Below are 27,366 nucleotides of genomic sequence, written 5' to 3'. Positions count from 1 at the left end.
CCTGGGAAAGGGGGATGCTAGTGGGGTAAAGTGGGAGTAGGTAGGTGGGTGGGAGAGTATCCTCTCAGAAGCAGAGGGGAGGAGGGTGGGGTGAAGAACTCAGGGAAGAGGGACCAGGAAGAGGGGCAACATTTGGAATGTAAATAAATAAAATAATTAATAATTAAAAAAAGCCTCCTGCAGGGGACCACACCTTCCTCATATCCACATGTGAGTCTCTAAGCCAAGGGCAGGCTCCCTTGGCTTCATGTGCACTGGGTCAACCAAGTACTGTATCTAGTGAAATGAGACATACAAGTGGCCAAACACGTGTGTGACAATACATATAGGCAGGAGGAAGGAGGGGTCCCATGAGGAGCAGGTGGGAAGTGAGCTTTAGGGAGCCCAAACTCACAGGGAGCTCTGCTGAACTCCAGACTCATTTTCTCCCATTCGGAATTTCAACTGGTCAAGTTGACATTTTATTGCTGTTATTAATGGCACTTTTTTTCTTGAACATTTCTCTCTGCAAGTAAGATATCCATTAGTTTTTATGGCACATTGATCTTTTTAATTAAAGAGCACCATTCTTTGAGAATTTTGTGCGATGTATTTTGATCATACCCATCCTTCTCCCAATACTTCCCAAACAGGTCACTACCTCTGCTCCCTACTTTTGCAGGGTTAGATCCTCCTTTTGTTTCTTAACCCATCAAGTCGAGTCTGTGCTGCCCAAATACTGCTGGACTTGTGGATATTTTCTGGAACATGGTCAGCTTACTAGGGATCACACATTCAAAGAAAGTATACTCTCCCTCTCCTAGAAGCTAGCAATTATAAACAGCTCCTCAGCTAGGGGTGGGGCTTCATACCCACGTCCCCTCCCCATGATGGGCTTTTGCCTGACTTGGAGTTTGCACAGGTCTCGTGATGTTGTCACAACCACTGTGAGTTCATGTGTAACTGCTCTCCTGTCCAGATGTTTTTCAATCCTCTTTAATTGTTCTTTAATTTTAATTTTATATGTAATTATTGTTTCCCTGTAACTAAAATCCAGTCAGATCCTATCAGTTGCTGTCTCAGTGCAGACCCTTTGATGTTGTTGGGTCTCTGTACCATGAAGCAGCTTCTTTCTGGCCACTAGAGTCCCCTGTGTTGCTAAAACTGTTGTCTTTGGGACTTCATTCTGGCAGCTGTAACATCTGTGACAAGTGGTATCCTTGGTTTCCAGCATCTCTGCCATTTTGGAAGCAGAGGATGTGCTCATGATGGATCCACTAAAACAGTTTCATGTCTTGGTACTTGCTTCTGCCCTTTTGGGCAAAGCTTTACTCTGTCTGTAAAAAGGGAAGACTAGTTCACCCTTGTACCACTTAGCTGAGTCATAATTAGCTGTTTTCAGGCAGAATGCACTTGTAGAAAAAGTACATTCTGTGGAATCAAGTGAACTTGGGTTCGCACCCCACCTGTGAGCTGTGGAGACATACTAGCTTTCCCTATTACTGTCATGGCCAATTTAAAGGATGAAGGATTTGTTTTGACTCAAATTTAATAATGTGGTTCTTCTCAATGGGGAAGACTTGGAATTGCAAAATTATTAGTCTCAATCTGGGTCTTCAACACTATCTTTGACTATTCAGTTCCTGGATAATAAACATACACCTTTTATTATTTACAATAAGCCTTAATCATCACAAGGGCTGGGCAGATACCTACCCTCTATGCTATGAGAATCTACTTTACTATCGATAACCCTGAGTTATTACTTACTGTGTTTCATCTGGGATGCTCTTAACTCCAGTTGGCCAGTCCTCATGGCTATGATTTTATGATTCTTACCCCGTGGATCTTCTCCTCTTTCCTTCCTCTTTCCCCCTCTTGGTTCTCCTCAGATCCCAAGCTCGGGAAACCTAAACCCTGCCTACATTCCTTATACCCAGTTATTTGCTGTCAGCATCTTTATTTACCAATCAGGGATAATTTGGGGAGAAGGTTCACATGGCATCCCTTGAGTACCTGAGGATCTGCTCTTTGGGGGTAACCAGTATTTAGCATTAGAATACAAACAGCATCGGACCAACTTACCACAGTGCTTAGCTGTGACAACAGGATCATGAGGCTGCTTGCTCACATGTAGGTGGATCAGGAAAGAGAGAGAGAGAGAGAGAAAGAGAGAGAGAGAGAGAGAGAGGTGTTCTTGTTCATCTGGCATTCTTTTACTTCTTTTGAAAATTTGTACTAGTTATCTCTCTTTGTCTTTGTCTCTGTCTGTCTGTCTATCTGCCCCCCACTCCCGTGTGTGTGTGTGTGTGTGTGTGTGTGTGTGTGTGTGTGTGTGTGTGTGTGTGTGATGCTTGTAGATATATGAGGATGACTTTGGAGAGTTGGTTTCTCTTTTCACAGCGGTATCAAACTCAGGTTATCAGGCTTGTGTGTCAAGTGCATTAACCAATCTAGGACCCCAGATCATGGGATGGCATCTCCCACATTTGAGGAGTATCATCTATCCCCAGTTAAACATCTCTGAAAATGTCCTCACATCTCGAGGTCTGTCTGTACTGTGTAGATGTTCCCTAATCCAGTCAATGCTAACCATCCCAAGGACTGTGTGCTGGATAGTTTTATGTCAAGTTGACACAATCTGAAGTATTCTAAGAGGAAGGAATCTTGATTAGGAAAATGCTTCTGTAAGGCCAGACTGGAGGCGTACCTGTAAGGCGTTTTCTTAATTATTGATTGAGGGGGAGAAGGCAGCCCCTTATGCGTGATGTCATCCCTGGTCTGATGACTGATCAATCTAGATTCTATTTAAAAATACAACAACAATGACGATGACAATGATGACGACGACAACAACAACAACTACAAAACAAAAAACAGTTTGAGAAGCCATGCGAAGCAAGCCAATAAGCAGCACGCCACCATGGCTTCTGCATCGGCTCCTGCCTCCAGGTCCTGAATATACCAGCTTTCTATACCATCCACTCTGGGGCTAACACTGAGGTCATGGGTTGGGGAGCACACTGAGGGGCAAATTCCACATAGATATCACATATCCTTGGGGTCCCAAAGCTACTGGCTAGGTTTAACATACACAGAGTGACAATGAAGAGACCCAGCAGCATGACAATGGAGAGACCCAGCAAGAGATCAGTTCGGGCACCCCGCAGATGCCCCCAGAGTTACTGCTGGTCTCCATCCTTCAGCTAACATCTAATTCCCATTGTCAGTCCCACAGAAGGCTGTCTGCCTCTAGGTGAAAACAGTCACAGGCTGTGGAAGGGCCTGGGTTCCTAGAGGGTCGAGTTCCTGCCTCTAATTGAACATGAATTCATGTAGAAGGATAAGAACTTCTCCTGCCCCCAGAGCTGTCATTCTTATGCCTGGAAGCAGCCACAAATGGTGTCATGTGGCCTGTCTCCAACCTTATGTGTGTAGAACTCATAGTAGTGAATGGACATCGTGCTAACATCTGCTATCAGAATGCTCTTTTGTCAAGATTTGTCTTGAAGCCCTGGAGACAAGGCTAGCACAAGACAGAGTGAGATATCAGCAGTGCTTTTGACATAAAATGTGTAAGGAATTTCGGTGAGGGCACTCAAAGAATAGAAGAACATTTGAACCCGGTCTGAGCTGTGTCATGTGTTTAAGTTCTTGTCCCGACTTCCTTTAATGATGAGAGTGATTTGAAGGTATAAGGTAAATAAACCATTTTCTCCCCAAGTTGCTCTTGGTCATGGTGTTTCATCACAGCAGTAGAAATCCTAACTAAGACAGGTTGTCAATAAGATTTATTTATTTTCCTTTTGGAATGTCTTTGGCTATCGGCTGCTTCTGCTGTAAATGGGAAGAAACAATGGTCTCTGTCTCACTGGAAGGCTATTCCACTCTATAACAAGGAATTGTATCCAATCGGGGATCAGAAAGAATGGACAGAAAGCGTGGAGTGGCAGAGAGCTAAGAGTTTTGGAATGACAATGGTGAGGGGGAAAAATGGGATTGCCATTTGATTTCCTGAAGATACTTCTGGTCTTGGCCTTCAAGGATATGAAAATCTGAATTCCCTTTAGGCCACTTTGAGTTCACAATCCAAGGGTCTTAATAAACTCATAGATTTGTTTAAAGCAATGCCTGAGAAGTAGTATACGACTTGAATCCTGACAGCTACCTGTTGCTAATATGCAATTGAATTGATACCAAATTCAATTTGAGGTGGCCCACCCCTCCCACATTTGTGCTGTTGAATGCTGAGCCTGTACCTGGGAAATCAGTGGTTTTGGTATATTTGAGGAATGAAGGGGGATGAGAGAGAGAGAGAGAGAGAGAGAGAGAGAGAGAGAGAGAGAGAGAGAGAACATGATTCATCCAGTCACCATCTCTTTCATCCACCATGGCTGACAGCCTGGCTGACTATGAGTGGGGCACATTATTGGTAGGCAGATAACCAGGGTACTAGGCCTTTTTTTGCATGAGGGATTCTGTTGGTCTGCTGGTAGGTTCAGCAGATGTTCTGAGTCTCACTGAGGGTGGCAGATGAGTGCTCAGGGGGCTTGTTCTGTCCAGGAGAGTTATGCCTCTACATCGGTGTGCTTGGGGAAGTATGGGGTGAGTTTCAGGAAAAGAATAGTCATGGCTCTCCTATTGAGAGCCCTTTCTTGTCATCCCATTACCCTCCCCTAGTCATCCCCCAGTACCCACCCCTCTCTTTTTACCCACCACCCCCCATCCCTGCTTCAGTCACCCTTCCATCCTGGACAAAGTGGGTGAATTCTGGGAAGCTTTGGGTGCCTAAAGCCACCAGCAGATAAGGGACTGGCTCCACAGCTATTGGCAGGAACATCCCATTGCTAGGGTGAGGTCAAGGTGGCTCACGGCCTCTGTTGGGGACAAGAGAGGGAAACAAAAACATTCCGTCTGATATCTGCTAGCTCTGGCCTTGTCCCCAGGCCTTGTTCCCACTGTAAACTGACACGAGGCTAAGGAGAGCTTATCTCCTGTTTGGGTCAGGAGGGCTGCCGGGCAGATCTATTCTCAGAGCGAGCCTGCAGAAAGTTTGGACAGAGTGTGAAGACAGCAAAGCAGGCCCCTTAGACTTGCCAAGGAAGGCAGGGCCTGGGCGAACTCACACACTCTGCAGGACTTGGCTTTTCGAAGTTGGCATTTGAACTTGATTTAATCTTGCCCTTGCCCTTGCCCTTGGCAACATCAAGCCGGAGGTGGTCAGCTGTGTATGGAACATTGACAGGGGTAAGAGGTAAAGAGGTTAACCCCCTTTCTCTCTCAGTGGCTGTGGTGTCTCTGTCCTCAGGTTCTACAGGGTAAACTGAGGAAGATTGAACCAATTATCTAGAGGTTCCTTCCAGTCTGGGTGAGGCACGTGGTCCATATCATTCTACAACATCAAGTGTGAACCTATTGGCTGTTCTGATGTACTACTACAGAACTGGTGGCCCTAAGTTAACTTCATTCAGAAGCAGTAGGGGGTGGGTAGAAATGAGCTGTATGCTAAACAGAATGTTAACATTAACAAAACAACCATTCTTAAACACTCCCCCATTAAGCTCTGCATGCCCATGACTTAACTTAGTCTTTTACTTACTCCCTGGGGTGGGGATGGGGAGCATTGTGAACCGCAGTTTGGAAATAAAACTTTTGAGACTTAGGGAGGCTCAGTTGATTCCTTATCTCTTGGGAGAAAGTGGGATTGTCCCATCTTAAAGCCCACAGTCTTGTCTCTTGTGTTATCAGGTAAGGGCGGAATGACAGGCATTGCTATTGTGGAAGCAGAGCTACCCGAGGCACAGTCACCTGAAAGGCAGGGCTGCTTGTTTCTCGCATGCAAGCTGAGTTGGCAAACAAGACTGTAGGCTGTGTGGCCCAGATACCTTTTCCTAAGCTGACAGCTCAGTGTTAGGTTTAGGCTAGAGCAGGCCACACTCACCTGAAACAAATTGTTTACCTCTCTGTCTGTCTGTCTGTGTCCATTCTCATAGCTGACTCTAATTCTCTTTGCTACAGGAAAATAATAACCCCCTTTCCAGAAAGTCTGACTGTGAAGCTTACCCTAGGCAACCAGGTAAATTCTGCATGCTGAACACACATTGAGTACAGGGATGAACCTCTTCTTTCCTACCAGGAATCATAGACAGGCAGACTGAAAGCTGGAACCACTGCCTGACATGGACCTCTTTGAAACCTGTAAGAAAGGATCTCCATTTAGCTTTGTGGCTCTGACATTTCAGAGCATTTGTCATGCTGTCTGTCTGTCTGTCTATCTATCTATAGTGCCAATAACTCTTTAAGCAGTTTGTTTGTTTGTTTTTTTTTTTTTTTGAGATTGGTATGGTTATTTTGCCTGCATCTGTGTCTATGTACCACATGCATGTGTTGCCCAGAGAGACCAGAAGAGGGCAACAGATCCCTTGGAACTGGAGTTTCAGATGATTGATATTCCCGTGTTGGCGGTGGGAATCAAACACAGGGTCCTCTGGAAAGGCAGTCAATGCTCTTAACTGTTGAGCTACTGTCTCCTCCACCCTTGTGAGTAACTCTTAATGAATCTCTTGCCCCGAAGAGCCATCCGCCTCAGTTGTTCCTCTTGAACTCCTCTTAATCTCATGCGTTATCCTCACTAGTCCTCATGACCCCAGCCAGTTCCCTACTTTATTCTTCCCATCCATTCTTACTCACTGTTACTCCAGCCATGGAACCTTCGTGTGTGTTGGTCCTTTTTTTTTTTTTAAGATTTATTTATTTTATATATGTGAGTACATTGTCGCTGTCTTCAGACACACCAAAAGAGGGCATTGTACCTAATTACAGATGGCTGTGAGCCACCACGTGGTTGCTGGGGATTGAACTCAGGACCTCTGGAAGAGCAGTCAGTGCTCTTAGCTGTTGAGCCATCTCTTCAGCCCCCCATTAACGTCCTGATCTTCTCTTGCTTCTGGTGCATCCATGGCACAGCTCAGACCAGGTTCAAATGACGTCTCTCTATTGAAGATGCTCTTTGACTTCCAAATGGCCACACGCCTCTTTTGGATTCGACACAGCATATACCGTGCTCTCTGGTTTGGGGAGCATTCAGTTGATGGATCCTCACTGAGTGATACTATTTGCTGACCATTCTACCAGGTTCTTATCCACTTTTTCTGTCCTCTTGGCTCCCAGCACACTGTCCAATTCTCAAGATGAGCTTTCTTTTTGCCTGAAGAGATATACCTTATTTTCCCTAAATCCTGGGGAGTAGGCAAAGCTTTGGTTTGTGTAAGGCTCTCCATAGCTATGTAACCATGTGACCTAGAGCTCCTCCCACTTCTGAGTCACCTTCTGCTTCCTCCCAGCATGTTCTGCAAGACCTCTAGGCTTTTATGGACAATAGCTGGCCCTTATTTTTTATTTCATCCCATTTCTTATCCCAGGGATGGAGTTTGATAGGTTTACTGAATGAATGATTATCAAGGAGCATGAGTTCCAGAGACTGAATATACCAGCTTTCTATACCATCCACTCTGGGGCTAACACCAAGATCATGGGTTGGTGGGCACACTGAGGGGCAAATTCCACATAGATATCACACATCCTTGGGGTCCCAAAGCTACTGGCTAGGTTTAGCATACACAGAGTAACAATGGAGAGACCCAGCAAGAGATCATTTCGGGCTCCCCTCAGATGCCCCCAGAGTTACTGCTGGTCTCCATCCTTCAGCTAACATCTAATTCCCTTTGTCAGTCCCACAGAAGGCTGTCTGCCTCTAGGTGAAAACAATCACAGGCTGTGGAAGGGCCTGAGTTCCTGGAGGGATGAGTTCCTGCCTCTAATTGAACATGAATTCATGTAGAAGGATAAGAACTTTTCCTGCCCCCAGAGCTGTCATTCTTATGCCTGGAAGCAGCCACAAATGGTGTCATGTGGCCTGTCTCCAACCTTATGTGTGTAGAACTCATAGTAGTGAATGGACAGCGCGCTAACATCTGGTATCAGAACGATTTTTCGTCCAGATTTGTCTTGAAGCCCTGGAGACAAGGCTAGCACAAGACAGAGTGAGATATCACCAGTGCTTTTGACATAAAATGTGTAAGGAATTTCAGTGAGGGCACTCAAAGAATAGAAGAACAGAGAGCTAGGGGAAAAACTGGAAGCTGGAATTTGTATTGGTTGACTGTTGTAAGAACAGGGAGATCTTAATATTTGATTGCATTTTTCTGTGGTGAGGGTTCTGGAAACCTTTCTCTCACTCCAAGAAAGACTGATTGCTCCTAAACTTTATGCTATTAGGGAAAGGTGAGCAGAGAGAAATTGAGGGGCAAGCATATTGCTTTTCTTGGCAAAGGCAAGCCACACAGGATGGTGAGACACTAGGTACGTGCAACCATGTACATATGCATGCCAAGCCAGTGTAACATTGCTGTGAATGGAGCCCAGGGCTTTGTTCATGCTAAGCAAGCACTCAGCCAACCGAGCTACACTCCCAGTCTCTCCATGGCTATTCTAAACCTAGCCAATGTTCACCATTACAACAGGTAACAGAACTGGAGCGAATTCCAGGCAGAGGACCCCAACTCAAGCATACAGGAAACAAGTAGTTGCAGTAAATTAATGGGAATTCTCTGGAAAAGTAAGCAGGAATGATGGTTGTTCAATACATGCAATCTGGGGCCTCAAAGGGATAAGCACCACGTCAGATGCGTCTTGCAGTGTAACTGCTTGCTCTACTATGGCGGCTTCTATGTAGAAGTCCAAGGACCCACTGTGGTCATTGCCTCCACCCTTGGCTTGGGCAGATCAGAATGTCACAATGAACCATCTGTTTCTATTAGAAGGTAAGAGGAAACTTGAAAGAAGAGAAATGAGGTGCTTTTGCTATAAAGATCAACAGAAGGGATGCCAGGCATCTAGAAACACCTCACTCCCATACTCACGGGACATTATGGGCAGGCAAATCTGCTATTGGTTTCAGAAGAATGGGTGTGAAAGCACTTCCACTATGTGCTGATTCCCATCTCACAATAGGCTGGTGGATAGAACTACCCAAGCTTCAGCCTGTGCCTGGTAAGGGTGTGTGTGTGTGTGTGTGTGTGTGTGTGTGTGTGTGTGTGTGTCTGTCTGTGTGTGTGTGTGTGTGTGTCTGTGTGTGTGGGTGTGTGTCTGTGTGTGTGTGTCTGTCTGTCTGTGTGTGTGTGTGTCTGTGTGTGTGTGTCTGTGTGTGTGTGTGTGTCTGTGTGTGTGTGTCTGTGTGTGTGGGTGTGTGTCTGTGTGTGTGTGTCTGTCTGTGTGTGTGTGTCTGTGTGTGTGTGTCTGTGTGTGTGGGTGTGTATGTGTGTGTGTGTCTGTCTGTGTGTGTGTGTTTGTGTGTGTGTGTGTGTGTGTGTGTGTATGTGTGTCTGTGTGTGTGTGTGTGTAGCCTAAAATCCCCAGCCTTTCTCTTTCCTTTTGGGCACTTCTTTAACAGCAGGAACCTGTGTGTTTGGGTCCCTCACACCTCCAAACTTTTTCTTTGAGTTGATCCCAGGTCTGGAATTCTGTCCCTTTCTCTCTTTTTTGTTGAAATAATCTGAATCTCCATTGCCAACCCGAGTAGGTTTAGAATACCTACAGAAGACTGGAAATGCAACCCAGTTTGTAGAGAGCTCACCAAATGTGCACAGGCTGGGTACCATCCTTAGGACTGCATAAACTGGATGGTAGTGTGTGATGGTAATGTCAGTATTTGGGACATAGAGGCAGGAGGATCAAAGCTCATAGTTATCCTGAGGTACACAGCCACTCCTTTGTTTGAACCTTCCTTCCTTCGAACCTTGAGAATACATGAAACTCTGTTTCAAAAAAGCAAAACCAAGAAACAGAGCAAACACACACACACACACACACACACACACACGCCACTGTTAGTATAAGGTAGCGTCTGAAAGAAGGACCTCCCTGTTTGCCAGTGGGGCATTAGTGACCATGGCAGCTTATCCCAGCGACCCTTGCACAAATTCAGCCACCCACAGTGACAGACAAGCCATGCTCTTGCCCAAGGAGAAGTAGGGAGGGGACGGGGGATGGTTCTGTCTGAGATCACTTGGCACTGAGCTCTGTGATCTACGAGTTGCTTTTAATTTCCTGTGCCAGGCGCCAGCAGCCTGATGAAATGAAGCCGATAGCAGGCTTTGCAGCAGCCCTGCTCAGCCGAGGCTCGTCTACTTACTTCAGGGTCATGATCCATGGATTCTGAGAGACAAAAGCTGAGCCCACTCCCAACCTCCATTCCTCCCACCCCTACACTCTACCACAGCATCCTGCTGACCTTCTGGTTTTGGAGGTAGGAAGGTCAGGGAGAAGGTTACCACATTCCCCATGTGTACATTGGGGACTGACAGACATGATTTGGGTCCCGGTTGTCTGGCCTTCTGGCTCTACAAATATCAGTCGAGTTGCCTTGACCTTTTGAACCTCAGTTCCCTCAACTGTCAGTGGGGACCATTAGCCATTAGTAGAGGAGCTTTCTTCATGGGAGTCTTCCAAGGATTCAAAGGGGATGAGTTAATGTGTAAGGGAAGCTGCTGGGATAGCTCAAGCAAACTGATAGCAAGTGTTATTTGTCATATTTATGTCTACTTACCCTCTAGTGCTCCTTTTCCCATGCAAGCACAGAGTGGTTGGAACATTTCCTCTTGTATCCTAGTCTGGAAGATACCACAACCTCATCCTGCTGCTCTGACTACCAACTCCATGCTGCACTTGTACACTTCCCTTTAACACAGCATCCACCTTGAGTCAGGTGTAGTAACTGTTCATGGCGGATACAGCGTCCAATTTCAGTACAACCACATTTCATAGCCGAGGAAACAGGTATGAGTCCCCCAACCTCCCTGCCCTGATTAGAGACTGAGTAAGGAAAACCAGCCATCCTGTGGTCATCGATCCCGAAGCATGGCTTGGTGGATTAGCTCCATTGCTGGGCAGTTGAGGTAAGAGCTTGGTTCAAAAGCATGGGTTGGTCGCTGGTAGGTCATACACTCTCCAGCTGCTACACTCTCTCTCCAAAATCAGGCCAGGCTCCTTGCAGCTTTCTCCGAACCAAGTTGATAGGAAAGCCTGATGTGGCCCTTCCTTTCCCTTGCAGGTGAGAGAGAGTGAGCTTCCTTGCCCCTACAAGCAACTTTTTTTTTACTTTAAATTTTTTATTAAATTATTGATTTCTTTTTGGTGTGTATGTATGTATGATATCCACAGGCATGTGCATGTCAGAGAACAACTTTTAGGAGTTGATTCTCTCTTAGCGTCACATCTTGGGTATTGAACTCAGCCACACTTCTAGTTCACCAAAGCAACTGTGAGTTATAATTTTATTCTTATCCAGTGCTTTCCTCTGACTCTTGATACATTGGTTAGGTCTCATGGTGTGAAAGCTCTCATGCATAGCTTTGGACACTCCTTTGTGTGTATGTGTGTGTGTGTGTTTGTGTGTGTGTGTGTGTGCGCGCGCGCGCGCGCGCGCGCCAGCTCCAAAACTGAATGCTCCCTCCCTTTCAGGATTCTCATGATGTTATCTGGGATAGCTAGAACTCTCCTAATAATGCTTGTCTGAAGCGTAATTTATATCAGCTCCTTTCCATTATAGAATTTATTAATCTATAACAGTCATGGGATCAAATCAAGCTTCCTCAGCAAGCCTGAGGAAGAAAGGAGGAGGAGGAACAGCCTTTATTTCCCTTAGAGAAATAAAATGAAGTGTGCCATCTATGCCGAGATTAAGGTCAGACCCGTGTGTGTCTGACAGAAGGATGTGCAGTGTTTCCCTAAGATTCCCGAAGGAAGCAACTGGGATGTCCCAAGAACTCCCAATGAGAGAGACTTAACAAGCTTGGTTTCTTTCTTAGTCTAACATCCTAAGGAAAACTAAAGAAAGACCTTGCCCCAGCTTCAGTGTGGTATCTCTGCTGGGCACTCATCACTGTCCTTGAGGGCCACCAGGCCTCCTCTATTGCAGGTGCCATTGGTAGCCCCGATCCACCTGGTGCTTAATAAATGAGAGGGCTAAGAAAAGGATGAACCAGGAGGCTCCAAACACAGCTCACACTTTAACACCATGCACTTTTAAAGGCACCAGAGAACTGGAAGTGGCCAGACTCAGGATTCACATGTGTGGACTGACTTTATTGTACCCAAGGGGAATCTGTAGGAATAATCAGAGTGCTGATTATCTATTTTCATCATTTTCTTCATTACCTCTCCTTGCCATCTCATCCTCTCCCTATTGGTTCACTTCTTTGCCCTAAATCATTCCCTTTCTACTTTCAGGTCCTAATACCTTTAAAAATCTACCTTCCGGCATGTGAGAGAAACCCCAGTATTTGTCTTTCGGAGTCTGGTTTATTTTAGCACACTGATTCCAGTTCCATCCACTTCCTTACAAGAAGCACAGTTTTGTCCTTTGAGATGAGCAGTTCTCCACAGTGTGTGCCTGTATAAACATAGCACATTCCTTTGTCCGTCTGCTGACACACACCCAGGCTGATTCCATACCTGGGCTCCGATGAATACTGTATCAATCACGGCTGACTTAAATTGTTCTGGGTATAGAACTGTATCATTTGGTAGCTGTGTTCTCTGTTCTTTGAGGAAGGACCATAATGATGTCCATCAGGCCTGAGAGTGTAGGATGTTTACCCAGCTAACATTGCTGTGCCTCACAAAGCATGGGCTGTGCTCTTTCTCTTACCTCCCTGCTACCCCAAGCCTCTATTTCTCTCCTGCTTTTCTTTTCTCTCCCCTTCTCTTCCTCCCTCCATTGCTCCCTCCGTCTCCCTCTCCTACCCCCTTCCTCCTCCTCCTCTTTTTATTTGGTTTCCCCAGAAACCAGATGGCTTTCCAAATTTGAATAACCAGTAACTGAAGGTCCAAAGTCACACCAAAGTAACAGAGAGACTGCAATGCTACGAAAAGTTCCTCCTGGATGCCTGGCTACTCCAGTAGTGGAGCGGTTGTGACTCTGCTTCTGAGCCCCTTGGAGTCCTGAAGCAGGTTACTCTGTTTCTCTGTCTTCTACTTCCTTCTCTAGAAATAGTTGAACAACAGCAACTCCCTCTCAGGATCTTATAGAAAGTGCAGGTTAGATTGCTGAGTACTTAGCAAGGACTTGAAAAAAGTTACCTCTACGTCCTCAGCATGACCATCCTAACATTATCATGCAGATTGTGTTGTGCATTCTGGTTGTATAAGTTGGACTTGGGTGTATTTTGTGCTTTGCTGTGCAAAGGATTTATTTTGCAATGCAAATGAAAAAAATAATCCTGTTTTCACTTGGCAAGGATGTTGGAAGTCAGTACTGGGAATGTGTGGTGAGGTGGCAGCAGGGCAGTCTCCTGGGGGGGGGGGATAATTGTGACATTTACACAGTCACAGCAGGAGTGCTCTCAGGCCCCTGAGGGTCATACAAAGGGTGCTTGGCTCTTCTGTGCCACAGGGCATAGAACCTGACATCTCTTTGGGAAGATTACTTTGGAATATAGAATAAACTGGTAGATTGGTCAACTCTACCAGCAGCCTGAGTTCTATTCTCCCTGAAGGACCTCCGCTCAGGTGAAGCTGGTTCCTTAATGACACATCAGAAGAGAATTTCAGAATGAACTAAAGGAAAGCAAAGTTGGTGAATTTTTAAAGTATCCAGATCCAGTCATATGATAACTAAGATATCAACCTAAGATATGGATAAGTGAGTGCTTCTGGAGAGACTGTGCTTGGGTGTCCCCAAGTACTTGTATATGATTCTGTTAAGCTGAATTCCTCAATAGATGTGATATTCATCAGGTTTTACAGAATAAGAGAAGCTTGAGACGAAAGAAAAATTTACACATTAAAAATATGTGAGCTGGCTTATTTATTTTTTTTAAAAAAATAGTTTTCTTTTGTGAGTGAAATCGAAAAGACATTTTCTGTGGTGAACATTTTAGCTTTGGGGACAAGAGAAAACTCAAGGTTGCAAACATTCTGGCTACAAGTATATATTTAATTATTATTGGTCATTTGAGTTATCTTTGGTAAAGCACACATTCCCACATTATCTCTGTAAGTTTGACTCTATTGATTTAATCTATGGGAAGTGGGGCAGGGGGTATGCATGTGCCATGGCAGGCATGTGGGGATCGGAGGAGAAATTTCCAAGGTCAGGTCTCTCCATCCCCTTAGGCGTTCTGGTTGGTTGAGGTTAGCTTTCACTTGCTGAGTGAAGTTGCTGTTGGGAAGGTTCGTGACTCCTAGTAAGCAGAGGGAGTAAGTTACACCCCAGGATAAGGGGTTTCCTTCCCTTTTCATGTCCTCTCAGTTTCCTGTCAGTTTATTCTGCCTCACGACTGTCTCCCACTCATTGGTGGCATCCACTGGATCTGTCAAAGTAGACTGCCCAAGCCTGGGTTGAAGGTCTGGGCTTATACCCAGTTTGCAGCAAGGAGAATGATGACTGGTACACTGAGTAGCCCTCTTGTGCGTCTTGCAGTTTGGGGACTTTGTAGACATGAGGACATTGCCACAATAAGACTGAGATGCCATGTACAGGACAACTGGCTCCAGGTCCTCTGCCCACTGTTGTCTTTGGCACTTGGGCCTCTGGAGGTGGGTTCTGCATTCTTCAAGGCGGCAAAGAGGAGAGAAAACAGTGCAGCTCTTGCCAGTTTCGTGAGCTCCAAGGGAAAGAAACAGAAACAAGTAACATGAGTAGGAGCGTCAAGATGAGGCTGAGAGCAGGGCAGGGAGCCCGGAGCCTTTGAGGCAGACTTTAAGAAGAAGCTGTTCCCAGATTGTTGCATGGAGCTTTGTGTTGGACCCGTGTAGTCTGTTTACCAAAGGGGAGAGAACTTCACCCCTGGAAGGGTGGAGACAAGATCTCTGGAGAAGGGCTCTGTGGGTGGGTAATTGTGACCAGACTAGAAAGAGAAATTAGTGATGTCGCCAAGACTTGGGACACAAGCCTGGATTCCTGGCTGCTTCAGAAGCTGAGGCAGGAGGATTGTAGGCTCAAGTATTGCTTTGGCTTCAGAGTGAGTTCCTCCAAGGTCAACGTGTAAAACATATTGAGGCCCTGGCCAAAAAGAAAGAAAGAAAAAGAAAAAGAGAAAAAATTAGATAGGATTGGGGGCTGGAGAAAAGGAGAGAAAGAATGAATGTCCATGCCAATAATCCAGCTCTTGGGAGGTGGAGAAAAGAGGATCTGGAGTTCAAGGGTAGCCTGGGCTACAGGAGCTCTTCCCTCAAAACCCTCAAAGAGCAACAACAACAACAACAAAAAGAGAGGCAACAGGCTTAGAGGGTAAATGACTTGTTGCTTTAGATCCTGAAACCCACAAAAATGCCAGACAGGTGCAGTAGCCTGTCTGTCTCCAACACTTGAAAAGCAGCAAGGGATCCCTGGAGAGTGTTGCTTGCTAGACTAGCTCAATAAGGGAGTTCTGGGGTCAAGTAAAAAACCCTGTCTAAATGTGTAGGCTGGAGAGTGATCCAGGAAGACTCCCAATCTTAGCCTCTTGGGACTTTTATGGGCTTATGTGCACATGTACACCTGAACCTGAAAATACATGTGTATTCACACATATGAGAGCACACACATACAACCCCATTACATGCACAGAAACATGCCAATACAGAAAACACAATATCTTGGATCAACTTCAAAGATTCTTCTGTGTAGCAGATGATGAAATCCTCTTTCTACCCACAAATTCCCACTTTTTATAATTCAGCATTATTCTACAATATGAGGGATTAAATTTGTTTTGATGTATGAGGAAGAATATTGTATGTAGCATGTCTTACTTGGATTTAAGTGTCCCTCCTTAATCGATATAGAAATACCCAGTCCACTGTGGGTGGTGTCATTCCCTGGGAAGATGGTCATGGGGTGTCTATGGAAGCTGGCTGAGCCTGAGTCTCTGAGTGAGTCAGCAAGCAGGGTTCCTCTGTGGTTCCTGTCTTGAGTTCCTGCCCTGACTCCTTCAGTGATGAACTGTGACCTAGAAGTGTGAACTGAAGCAAACTGGTTCTTTCTGAGCATTTTTTAAGAGCAACAGAAAGGAAACCTGAGCACGAAGTTCTAACCATCTGTGAGAATGAACAGAGATAGCCTAAAGATGTTATGATTTCATGATGATTCCACTTGGCATTGTGAGGAGGTGTTGGATCCTTTAGAAGAAGGGGCCTGTGTTGAGTGGATTGGGTCACCAGGAACATTCTTTTGAAGGACATCCTGAAAGCTTGGCCCATTCCTCTACCTCACTACTGCCTGAGGTGGGTGGACAGTCCTCCTCCAAGGAAATTTCTGCCATGGGGTGCTATGCTGCCAGAAGTGCAAAATGAATGTGGCCACAGACTCAGTGAACTGACAGCAGACCTTTCTTCCCTGTAACTGTTCTAGCTCAGGTATTTTGTTTCAACCCTGGAAAGCTAAACACAGAAACCCCACGCATCATCATCCTTATTTGTAAATAAAAGTGCAGCGACCTGCTCACTTATACAAGGCTCACTCTCCACTTGAAATAAAATCATAGCCAATGTACACATTACTGTGTTATTATGAAATAGTACAGAAGTCGATTAGCATAAAGCATGTTTCCTTGCACTTGCCCCGCCCCCAGCTCCACGGAAAGGGGAGTGAATGCGATATAACTGAGGAAGGACTTGATTGGATCTTTCCAATGCGGGTGAGAAATACGCCTTTAAGGTCAGGGGAGCAAAAGAAGCTGTTGATACCTCAAAAGTAATACTCCTTTTATCTACTGCTGCTTTAAAAAAAAACACCCCAAGAGCAACTGGCTCAAAACAGCAACATTTATTTTGCTCAGGAATTGGCAATTTGGCCAGGATTCGGCAGGAACAGCACGTCTCTCAGCTGGGGAGGCTGGGTTGGAACCGCTCCTATTTTGCTCAGTCACCCACCTCACAATTATATCTGGCTGTCAGCTGGGGCCTTCACTGGGGCTGTGGCCAGGACTCCCACTCTCTCCACGGCTCTGATTTCCTCATGGTGGCCCGGGGCTGAGGGTGCTCACTTGGGGGAGAGGGCCAGGTGGAAGCCTTCTAGCCCAGCACCTCTTCCTGCCCAGCCTGGTTAGTCAGTCACTCCACATTACTCTGCATGCTAGCCACTAGCAACATGTCCCCATATGCCTTCATTTCCTTGGGCTTCACAATAAACTGCCACAGATTGGCTGGCTTAAGCATCAGATTGATTTTCTGTTCTAGAGGCTGGAAGTCTGAGGTCAAGATTTCTTCAAAGGTGTCCTGGATTTAGAGGCTGGGTGACCATGTTCTCCCTAAGTCTCTACAGGATCCCTAGGTGCATACTCTAATTTTATCCTTCTCCTCCCCTAGAAGACAGTAACTAAGGCACTCAACATTGACGTCTGGCTAATGAACTTAGTGGATAAGGACAAGGGGGGTCTGGGAAAACTTGAGCCCCTAGAATGTTTCCTCTCTAGCATCCCAGTGGCTGCTTAGCTAGGGGTAAGGTTTCTGACAGACTGTAGTAAACATGACATTTGTAACTGAGTACAAGCAAAGCTTTCAAATGTCAGCTTATGCCAGGGGTGGCCATGCATGTCTGCAATCCCAGCACTTGAGAGACAGAGACAGGAGGATCAGGGGTTCAGGATCATCCTGAGCTACATAGAGAGTGTGAGCCAGCCTGGGCTACACAAGATCCTATCAAAAAAGAGAAAATAAAAAAAAAAAAAAACAAGCATGCCAAATATCAACAAATGACAGTTTGTGGGCCCAGAGCCCCAAGGAGTGTCAGATGCACCCCACACTGCCACCAGAAACCTTAGGAGTTCCATGCAGATAAAGCTTTGGGGGGCTTTGACAGTGCCACAGAAAAGAATTTCAGGACAAGCTAGAGTGAAGGAAAGTTAGTTTATTCTGTAGAAATGAAATAGATAACACTTGAGAATTATGCAAGGGCCAGAGTGAGGGCAGGGGAGGGGAGAAGAGAGATGAGGGAAGGAAATGGAGGCCTTCACAAGAAAGATGTAGCACCATGCAGGTATATGCGAGGCATAGTGCAAACTCTTTAGGAGAGAAGGGAGCCACTCCTCAGTGTCTGAATTATACATTATTTCATGGCTTTGGAAGTTACAGAGCTTAAAGATTATAATTTACAACCAAGTTCAAGGATTAAGCCAAGTTCAAACATTAAAAAAAGCTGGTTTACTAACTTTTTATATCTTAAAAGAATTTACCTTTTAGAAATGAGATTTTAAGTTGTTTTATGAGGTTCATTATTCAGGTTTGGTGAGGAGAGAGGAGAATGGCTGTAAGGTTAAATTCCAAGGCCATAAACCTTCTGGCTCTGAGAAGCATAGTCCATGGGCTGCTCTCGGAAACCTTCTCAGACTCTAGTGTCTGTCAGTGCCTTTGGATTTTGTCAGCCGGGTTGACATTTTGACTTGGACCCAGCAAAGCAGATCTCAGGGTGAAGGGCTTTATTCCTTTCCCGTGATTCCCAAGGTTTCCCCATCTTGTTAACTGCCTTAGCACAATAGACTTGGACTTCACAGTGTGTGGCTTATTCTCCAAGCATCAGTGTTAGCCTTGTACTGGGTCTACCAGGATGACTCTGGAATTAGGTAGCAAAGATACTTCAGTCTGCTCCTCCGTGCCTTGAAGGTCAGTAAGAAAAGTTTGTGCCCACAGGGACACCTCAACAGTTTCGAATATCGACTGTAGCGTTGACCCTCATTGCCCATCTACCATGAGAATACTAGCTTTTAACAAAGGCTCTTGGCCATTACAAGACACCAGAGTGACCTGCAAAACCATGGGTCCCATCCCAGGCTGTGGTGTGGTGACTGAAGAGTTTGCAGCTTCCTGGAGGATGCTCACAATGTTGCTCTTGGGCCCACACTTCGAGAACCACTGGTTTATAGTGACACTACATCAGCGTCGTCACCTCTCCTACTAACCACTTGCACACCCTTTCAGCACTTTTTTCTGATTCCTTCCCTGGAAGTCAAAAGTCACTGATTGCAGAACTCCGAACCTTTCCTCTTCTTTTCTCCAGTGTGATCTTGACCTTCTTCAACTTGATGGGATTTAGAATCACCATGGAAAGAAACTGGATGGGTGTATCTGTCGGAATTTCTAGGTTGGAAAGATTATCCTCATTGTGGACGGCATCATGCTATGTGCTGAGGCCGTGGACCAAATACAAAAGAGACAGCGAGCTGAACATGTGTATTCATTTCCCGTTGTTTGCTGACTGTGGGTACAACGTGACCGGCTGCTTCAAATTCCTCCTGCCTTGACTTCGCACTGCGATGGGCTGAACCCTCAAACTGTGAACCAAAATAGACTCCTCTTTCCTCAAGTTGCTTTCTGTCAGGCGTTTTGTCACAGCTACAAGAAAAGAAAGCAACACACCTGATATGTCCATGTGTGGAAGAACTCACATGCAGCGGAGGAATCCACTCTCTTTATAGTGGGTGGAGCAGGGTGGGTGGGTGGGTGGGAGGCTGAAGCAGACAAAATCGGCATCGTCTTGGGGGACTTGAAAAGTTAATTTCTGACTTTTTGTAAGGCGTGTGACCACTAATCTTCTATCAGGTTCAGAGGGTACCAGTGCCACACTGATGGATGCCTATGGTTCTGCATGTCCACTGGGTTGTCCAAGGGTGGGGCAGTGGAAAGCCCAGCTGGCCCCATCCGCAGAGAAAAGAAAATCTGGCAAGCATTAAGGAATCCTTCCCAGAATGCTTTTTCAGCACTCAGTGGAGGGTGGGGGTGGGGTCACACTGGTTTCCCGCAGAGGCTGATGGGAACCCTTTTCAGCCACTCTGTATTTTCTCTTCTGATCCTCTCTCTTCATTGTCTCCTCAGAGGAGTGACTCTCTGTATCCAAGTGCTACCTCATCTCCCACAGGACAGGCTGGGAGGCAGCAAGGCCCACTCAGATGGGGAGTTAGAGTGACTGGTGTTGGTGTCTAGGTTTTTGTGTGGTTTCTGGGATCCTAACTCTGTAATTGTAGAGCGAGCAGTCCTATGCGGAGTTATCTCTCCACCCCCGGGAATTGAGATATCCTAAAGAGACATGGTGGCCCACTCTTTGGCCAGCAGGGGCAGAATGCTAGCTGATTTAATCCACGCACAGGAAGCAAAGAGAAAGAAAGGGAAATAGGGGAAAGGTAAAAAAGCCCTCAAAGTCCCTTTAGTAAGAGTCCATCTCCTAAAGGTTCTATACCTCCTAAAGGTTCCACCTCCTAAAGGTTCTATACCTCCTAAAGGTTCCACCTCCTAAAGGTTCCACCTCCTAAAGGTTCCACCTCCTAAAGGTTCCACCTCCTAAAGGTTCCACACCTCCTAAAGGTTCCACCTCCTAAAGGTTCCACACCTCCTAAAGGTTCCACACCTCCTAAAGGTTCCACCTCCTAAAGGTTCCACACCTCCTAAAGGTTCCACCTCCTAAAGGTTCCACTTCCTAAAGGTTCCACCTCCTAAAAGTTCCACCTCCTAAAGGTTCCATACCTCCTAAAGGTTCCATACCTCCTAAAGGTTCCACCTCCTAAAGGTTCCATACCTCCTAAAGGTTCCACCTCCTAAAGGTTCCACCTCCTAAAGGTTCCACCTCCTAAAGGTTCCACACCTTCTAAAGGTTCCACCTCCTAAAGGTTCCACCTCCTAAAGGTTCCATACCTCCTAAAGGTTCCATACCTCCTAAAGGTTCCACCTCCTAAAGGTTCCACACCTCCTAAAGGTTCCACACCTCCTAAAGGTTCCACCTTCTAAAGGTTCCACACCTTCTAAAGGTTCCACCTTCTAAAGGTTCCACCTCCTAAAGGTTCTATACCTCCTAAAGGTTCCACCTCCTAAAGGTTCCACCTCCTAAAGGTTCCACCTCCTAAAGGTTCCACCTCCTAAAGGTTCCACCTCCTAAAGGTTCCACACCTCCTAAAGGTTCCACCTCCTAAAGGTTCCACACCTCCTAAAGGTTCCACACCTCCTAAAGGTTCCACCTCCTAAAGGTTCCACACCTCCTAAAGGTTCCACCTCCTAAAGGTTCCACTTCCTAAAGGTTCCACCTCCTAAAAGTTCCACCTCCTAAAGGTTCCATACCTCCTAAAGGTTCCATACCTCCTAAAGGTTCCACCTCCTAAAGGTTCCACCTCCTAAAGGTTCCATACCTCCTAAAGGTTCCATACCTCCTAAAGGTTCCACCTCCTAAAGGTTCCACACCTCCTAAAGGTTCCACATCTCCTAAAGGTTCCACCTTCTAAAGGTTCCACACCTTCTAAAGGTTCCACCTTCTAAAGGTTCCACCTCCTAAAGGTTCCACACCTTCTAAAGGTTCCACCTCCTAAAGGTTCCACCTCCTAAAGGTTCCATACCTCCTAAAGGTTCCATACCTCCTAAAGGTTCCACCTCCTAAAGGTTCCACACCTCCTAAAGGTTCCACATCTCCTAAAGGTTCCACCTTCTAAAGGTTCCACACCTCCTAAAGGTTCCACCTTCTAAAGGTTCCACCTCCTAAAGGTTCCACACCTTCTAAAGGTTCCACCTCCTAAAGGTTTCAGCTCCTAAAGGTTCCACTTCCTAAAGGTTCCACCTCCTAAAGTTTCACCTCCTAAAGGTTCCATACCTCCTAAAGGTTCCATACCTCCTAAAGGTTTCACCTCCTAAAGGTTCCACCTCCTAAAGGTTCTGCACCTCCTAAAGGTTTCACCTCCTAAAGGTTCCACACCTCCTAAAGGTTCCACCTTCTAAAGGTTCCACCTCCTAAAGGTTCCACACCTTCTAAAGGTTCCATACCTCCTAAAGGTTCCATACCTTCTAAAGGTTCCACCTCCTAAAGGTTCCACACCTTCTAAAGGTTCCATACCTCCTAAAGGTTCCACACCTTCTAAAGGTTCCACCTCCTAAAGGTTCCACCTCCTAAAGGTTCCACCTCCTAAAGGTTCCATACCTCCTAAAGGTTCCACCTCCTAAAGGTTCCACACCTCCTAAAGGTTCCACACCTCCTAAAGGTTCCACCTCCTAAAGGTTCCACCTCCTAAAGGTTCCACCTCCTAAATGTTCCACACCTTCTAAAGGTTCCACCTCCTAAAGGTTCCACCTCCTAAAGGTTTCAGCTCCTAAAGGTTCCACTTCCTAAAGGTTCCAGCTCCTAAAGGTTCCACCTCCTAAAGGTTCCACTTCCTAAAGGTTCCACCTCCTAAAGTTTCACCTCCTAAAGGTTCCATACCTTCTAAAGGTTCCACCTCCTAAAGGTTCCACCTCCTAAAGGTTCCACCTCCTAAAGGTTCCATACCTCCTAAAGGTTCCACCTCCTAAAGGTTCCACACCTCCTAAAGGTTCCACACCTCCTAAAGGTTCCACCTCCTAAAGGTTCCACCTCCTAAAGGTTCCACCTCCTAAAGGTTCCACCTCCTAAATGTTCCACACCTTCTAAAGGTTCCACCTCCTAAAGGTTCCACCTCCTAAAGGTTTCAGCTCCTAAAGGTTCCACTTCCTAAAGGTTCCAGCTCCTAAAGGTTTCACCTCCTAAAGGTTCCACTTCCTAAAGGTTCCACCTCCTAAAGTTTCACCTCCTAAAGGTTCCATACCTCCTAAAGGTTCCACCTCCTAAAGGTTCCATACCTCCTAAAGGTTTCAGCTCCTAAAGGTTCCACTTCCTAAAGGTTCCACCTCCTAAAGTTTCACCTCCTAAAGGTTCCATACCTCCTAAAGGTTTCACCTCCTAAAGGTTCCATACCTTTTCAAATAGCACCACCTCCTGAAGACCCAGTGTTCAAATAATGGAGCCTGGGGGGGGCATTTCTAATTAAATCACCACAGTGGCCAGGGCAAAGTCTGTTACAAGGTCTTCTAAAGCACAGTTCTAGGTATTCTATGGTGTCATTTCTGCAGTATTCACGCTCAGAACAAGTCACTGGGTCATCCCAAATTCAAGGGCTTGTGAAACAGACTATATAACGAGCTAAAGAGAACTAACGACAATCTTCAATACACTGAGACCACTGGGAACATTAAATATGAGCAAATTTAGATATAATCATGGTCTCATGATGTAGTCTGGAAGAGGTCAGGTAGTCCCATAAGTAAACAGAGAGATAGTGAAGAAAAGTGCTTTATGATTTAAGAACATTAAGCCAGGAAAGGGAGCTGGAGAGATGGCCCTGTGGTTAAAAGCACTTGCTGCTCTTCCAGAGGATCTGGGTTTGTTTCCCAGCACCTGCATCACGCAGTCCACTGTCATCTGTAACTTTAGCTCCAAAGGATCTCAAATCCTCTTCTGGTCTCTGTAGGTGTCAGAACACTCTCTCTCTCTCTCTCTCTCTCTCTCTCTCTCTCTCTCTCTCTCACCCTTTTTTAAAAACTCAGAGGAAAAACATAGTCAAGAATGCCAGAAAATATCCAGCAGATTAAATCCCAAGCTAGATTTTGAAGAATCATTGAAGTATTTACTTTATGTATCTATGGTATAGTGGCAGATTCTCAACTCATATTTGTTGAATGAATGAATGAATGAATGAATGAATGAATATTCAAACAAACAAACATGTGGCATGTCTAGCATTTGTGTCATCCTCCACTCCTTGGAAGTTAGTGAGTCTAGACAACAGAGGGGATGGAAGACTGGTGTGAAGGAAGCCAGAAGAATCAGTAGACATGCCTTCAATTCTGGGTTGAATCTTTGGGCCTTCAGTCTTGGAGGAATAGATTATAAGCCAGGACAAGTCAATTTAGTAAGGTTTGGGTCTTGAAAAAGTTCCTCTGACTTATTCGGAGGATAGAATGGCTTGCAGGAGTAGGGCGGAGAAGCAGAGAGAAAATTAAAAAGGAAGATTGGTAGATGTTGTCCAACAGACTAGGTCAGTGATGGAGGTGGAGTTAGAGAAAACTAGGTAGCCGTAGGCTGTGAAGACCTGGAAAAGAAGAGGCTCTCAGCAGGGGGCCAAGGCCTCATCTTGTCAGCTCCTGCTGTCCCAGGAGCCCATAGGACCTCCAAGGAGCCTGGACCGGCACACAGTTTGCCTGGACAGCACTGTGGAGATGAGGAAAGGGGAGCAGATTGCTTACTCCCCTCTTAGAGCCGCAGTTCAGGCTGGGTGTCGAGGGCTGGCTTCCTACCTTGGGCTCCTTGCAGAGGACCACTGATTTCTGTGGTCGAGAATATAATTTTGGCACCTGTTTATAGGCCTCTCGTTTTATGCTGCTACCCTGGGGTGGAGTTAAGAGCAGCCTCTGAAGATTGATAGTCCCAACAGCACAGAGACAGGGAAAGCAGGATTTTTTGACATAAGCTTCTGCTGTCCTAGGGTGGTGCATGAATCACTGTCAGCTCCTGGGATACAGGAGCCACCAAAATAAAGGCCATGCATTTAGATTATCCATCCGTGGCATAGGTGGGGTTTGGCTTTGCATCATAAGACATTGAAAAAACTATTTGTTCTTTATCTACTTATTTAATCGTTTTGAGTACGTTTGTCAATGGAGCGTGTGTGGAGGTAGAGGACAGCTTGTAGGGAATAGCTCTCTCCTTCCACCATGTAGGTCCTGGGGTTTGGTGGCTGTCACCTTTACCCACGGAGACATCTTGAAAGCCTGGCTTGCACATTTTTAAAAATTATGATGTTCAACTTACAAAGAAAGTAACTGACCCAGCATCATCTCAAGAACTGTGGCACAGCCAATCTTATTTCACCTGTAACCATGATCTCTTTCCCTAATACTATTTATTATGAGGAAAATCATATATCTGTAAATATCCCAGGTTGACTGTTTTTTAATATGAGAGGGGCCATTAAAAATAAGCCCATCATCATACTTAAGATGATAATGATTACAGATGTGACTTTGATGAATGACGTACGTGTGTTAGCGGTTTCTTAGAATTATGAGGGAATTGTTGCCTAATGGTGTCATGGCTATCTTAGTTTTATTTGTGCTCGCAGAAAATGCCCTGACAAAAGAGACTTGGGGGAATAAAGGGCTTATTTCAGTTCACAGTTCCAGGCTTGTCAGGGTAGAGAAGTCTCAGCAGAGGGAGAGTGATGCACCTGGGGGAACTGTATCCACAGGCGAGAAGCACAGAGGGATGGATTCATAAACTCGTGCCAACACTGAGCCCATTCGCTGTTTTTCATTCATCCCAGGGCTCACACCAGAAATGAACCACATCCAACCATTCAAGATAGGTCTGCCCACCCCAATTAATGTAATCGATGTAATGTAATGCAGCCCCACCCCAGACATACCCATGGGCCCACCTGATTTAGACAACCCTCCGCTGAAACTCGTTCCTCGGGTGATTCTGGTTTGCGTAAAATGGACAGCTAAACTAACCATCATAGAACTCTCTCTCATGTGCTTGTGGCAACTTTGGCGTAGACAAGCCTGTTGCCTTGCAAGCAATACAAAGGCCAGTGTCTTAGCTACTTTCAATTGTCATTGACTCAGCTTATAGCCATCTGAGAGAGGGGCTTCCAATGAAGAACCATCCAGAGCCCACTGGGCTGTGGGCATGTCTGGGGAGAGGGTTTTGATTATTAATTGATGTAGGGGGGATCAGACCACTGCAAATGGTGCTAATGCTCGGCAGATGGTTCTCAGAGCTGTGGGAAAATGAGCCTCAGAGCTGTGGGAAAATGAGCGGAGCATGACCCTGTGAGCAACCCGGCAAGTAGTGCTTCTTATGGTTCCTGCCTCTGGGTTTGTACCTTGAGATCCCACGCTGACTTCTGTCAATGATGTACTCTAACAGCAAGTGAAAAGTAACCTTTTCCTTCCCTGTATTCCTTTGGTCAGAGTGTTTTATTACAGCAACAGAATGAAGCTAAGACAGGCATCTATGTGGCTATTACTGGACAGCACAGTTCATAATGCTTGATGTTAATAAAAAATGACTATGTTGATAGTGTATGTGTTTGCTATACTATGCATTTTAATTATTTTATAGCATATATGTATGTATATACATTAATATGTATGTGCGTAAATACACATATGGATATATCTGCATATATTTATAAAGTTTTAACATTAAACAATGTTCCATAGCTATAATCTCTTATGCCTCATCCACAGTGTGTTTTGATTGGCTCCTGAAGCTTTGTGGAACACTGGACATGGTGGTGCACGCCTTTAATCTCAGCCGTTGGGAAGTGGAGGCAGGCAGATCGCTGAGCCTGAGTTCCAGGACAGCCAGGGATACAGAGAGAAGTTCTGTTTCAAAAAACAAGAAGAAGAAGAAGAAGAAGAAGAAGAAGAAGAAGAAGAAGAAGAAGAAGAAGGAGGAGGAGGAGGAGGAGGAGGAGGAGGAGGAGGAGGAGGAGGAGGAGGAGGAGGAGGAAGAGGAAGAGGAAGAGGAACAGCAGCAGCAGCAGCAGCAGCAGCAGCAGCAGCAGCAGCAGCAGCAGCAGCAGCAGCAGCAGCAGCAGCAGCAACTCTGTGGAGTGACTCACATCCTCCAAGTTTGCTAAGCTCGCCTCTGAGGCTCACATAGTAATGGAATTTATTAATGACATGTTTCTCAGAATGCATCCCCATTATGCAGTGATACCCACTTTTATTTGTAATTGGGATGTATTATAATCTATCAGCGATTCTTCGATGCCACCAAATGACGAATGGATACTTGTGCTATTTTCCTTAACTATCTTGTATAAAGGAAGTCGTTACTTTTACCTGATCTTGATGATTCACATGAATCAGAGCTGAGTCCATACCTTTTTCATCGACTCTGTGCCTCTCGAGTCTTTTGTCCTCTGTAGATTACTTTTCCCGCTATCTCTTTTTAAAGGTGAGAGGTAATTAATTAGTAATTAATTAATGTGGATGAGGGTTTTGCTCACAGGTATATCTGTATATTATGTGCGTGGCTGGTGCTTGTGAGATTAAAAGAGATGGTTAAGCTCTGGTGAGCTGCCTTGTGGGTACTGGAATTGCACCCGTGTCCTCCTTCAGAAATAACAAGTGTTCTTAACCACTGAGGGCCGCGATGTTTAAAGGACTTGTTAGGCATTTCGCAGGCTGCTACAGAACCAACCAACTTTAAAAAAATTATTCACCCATAGGCGAGTACAGGTGACTTGCAGAGGTGTCTACTGCTTTAGTGCTGGAGTTACAGGCACTTGTGAACTGCCTGATGAGGGTGCCTGATGAGCATGCACACATATGTGCCACTGTGCACAGAGGGAGGTCAGAGAACAACATTCAGAAGTCAGTTCTTGCTTTCCATGGGTGTCAGGGTCTCTTTTGTTTTCCCTACAGCATACTCTAGGCTAGCTGGCCCTTGAGCTCCCTGCTGATTCTCCTGTTTCTATCTCTCTTTTTTTCTATAAGGATGCATATTGGTGTTCACCACTGCATGCTGGGGATCAGAGATCCAGCTCAGATCTTCAGGGCTGGGTCAACTAC

General features: G+C 45.7%; 1 protein-coding gene across 1 annotated transcript; it reads left to right on the top strand.

Annotated features, from left to right (window-relative positions):
* Positions 1 to 5,074: 5,074 nt before the first annotated feature.
* LOC148002827 (uncharacterized) lies at positions 5,075 to 26,688 on the top strand. Its single transcript, XM_087574787.1, has 3 exons — positions 5,075 to 5,226; positions 5,998 to 6,055; positions 26,035 to 26,688. Exon 3 carries the CDS (start codon positions 26,076 to 26,078, stop codon positions 26,427 to 26,429), a length of 354 nt encoding a protein of 117 aa, XP_087430913.1. The 5' UTR covers positions 5,075 to 5,226; positions 5,998 to 6,055; positions 26,035 to 26,075; the 3' UTR covers positions 26,430 to 26,688.
* Positions 26,689 to 27,366: the final 678 nt, after the last annotated feature.

This window comes from Rattus norvegicus, chromosome 10 (assembly GCF_021556685.1).
Source record: "Rattus norvegicus strain SHRSP/BbbUtx chromosome 10, alternate assembly SHRSP_T2T, whole genome shotgun sequence".
Lineage (NCBI taxonomy): Eukaryota > Metazoa > Chordata > Mammalia > Rodentia > Muridae > Rattus > Rattus norvegicus.
This window is presented reverse-complemented; position numbering and strand designations above follow the sequence as displayed.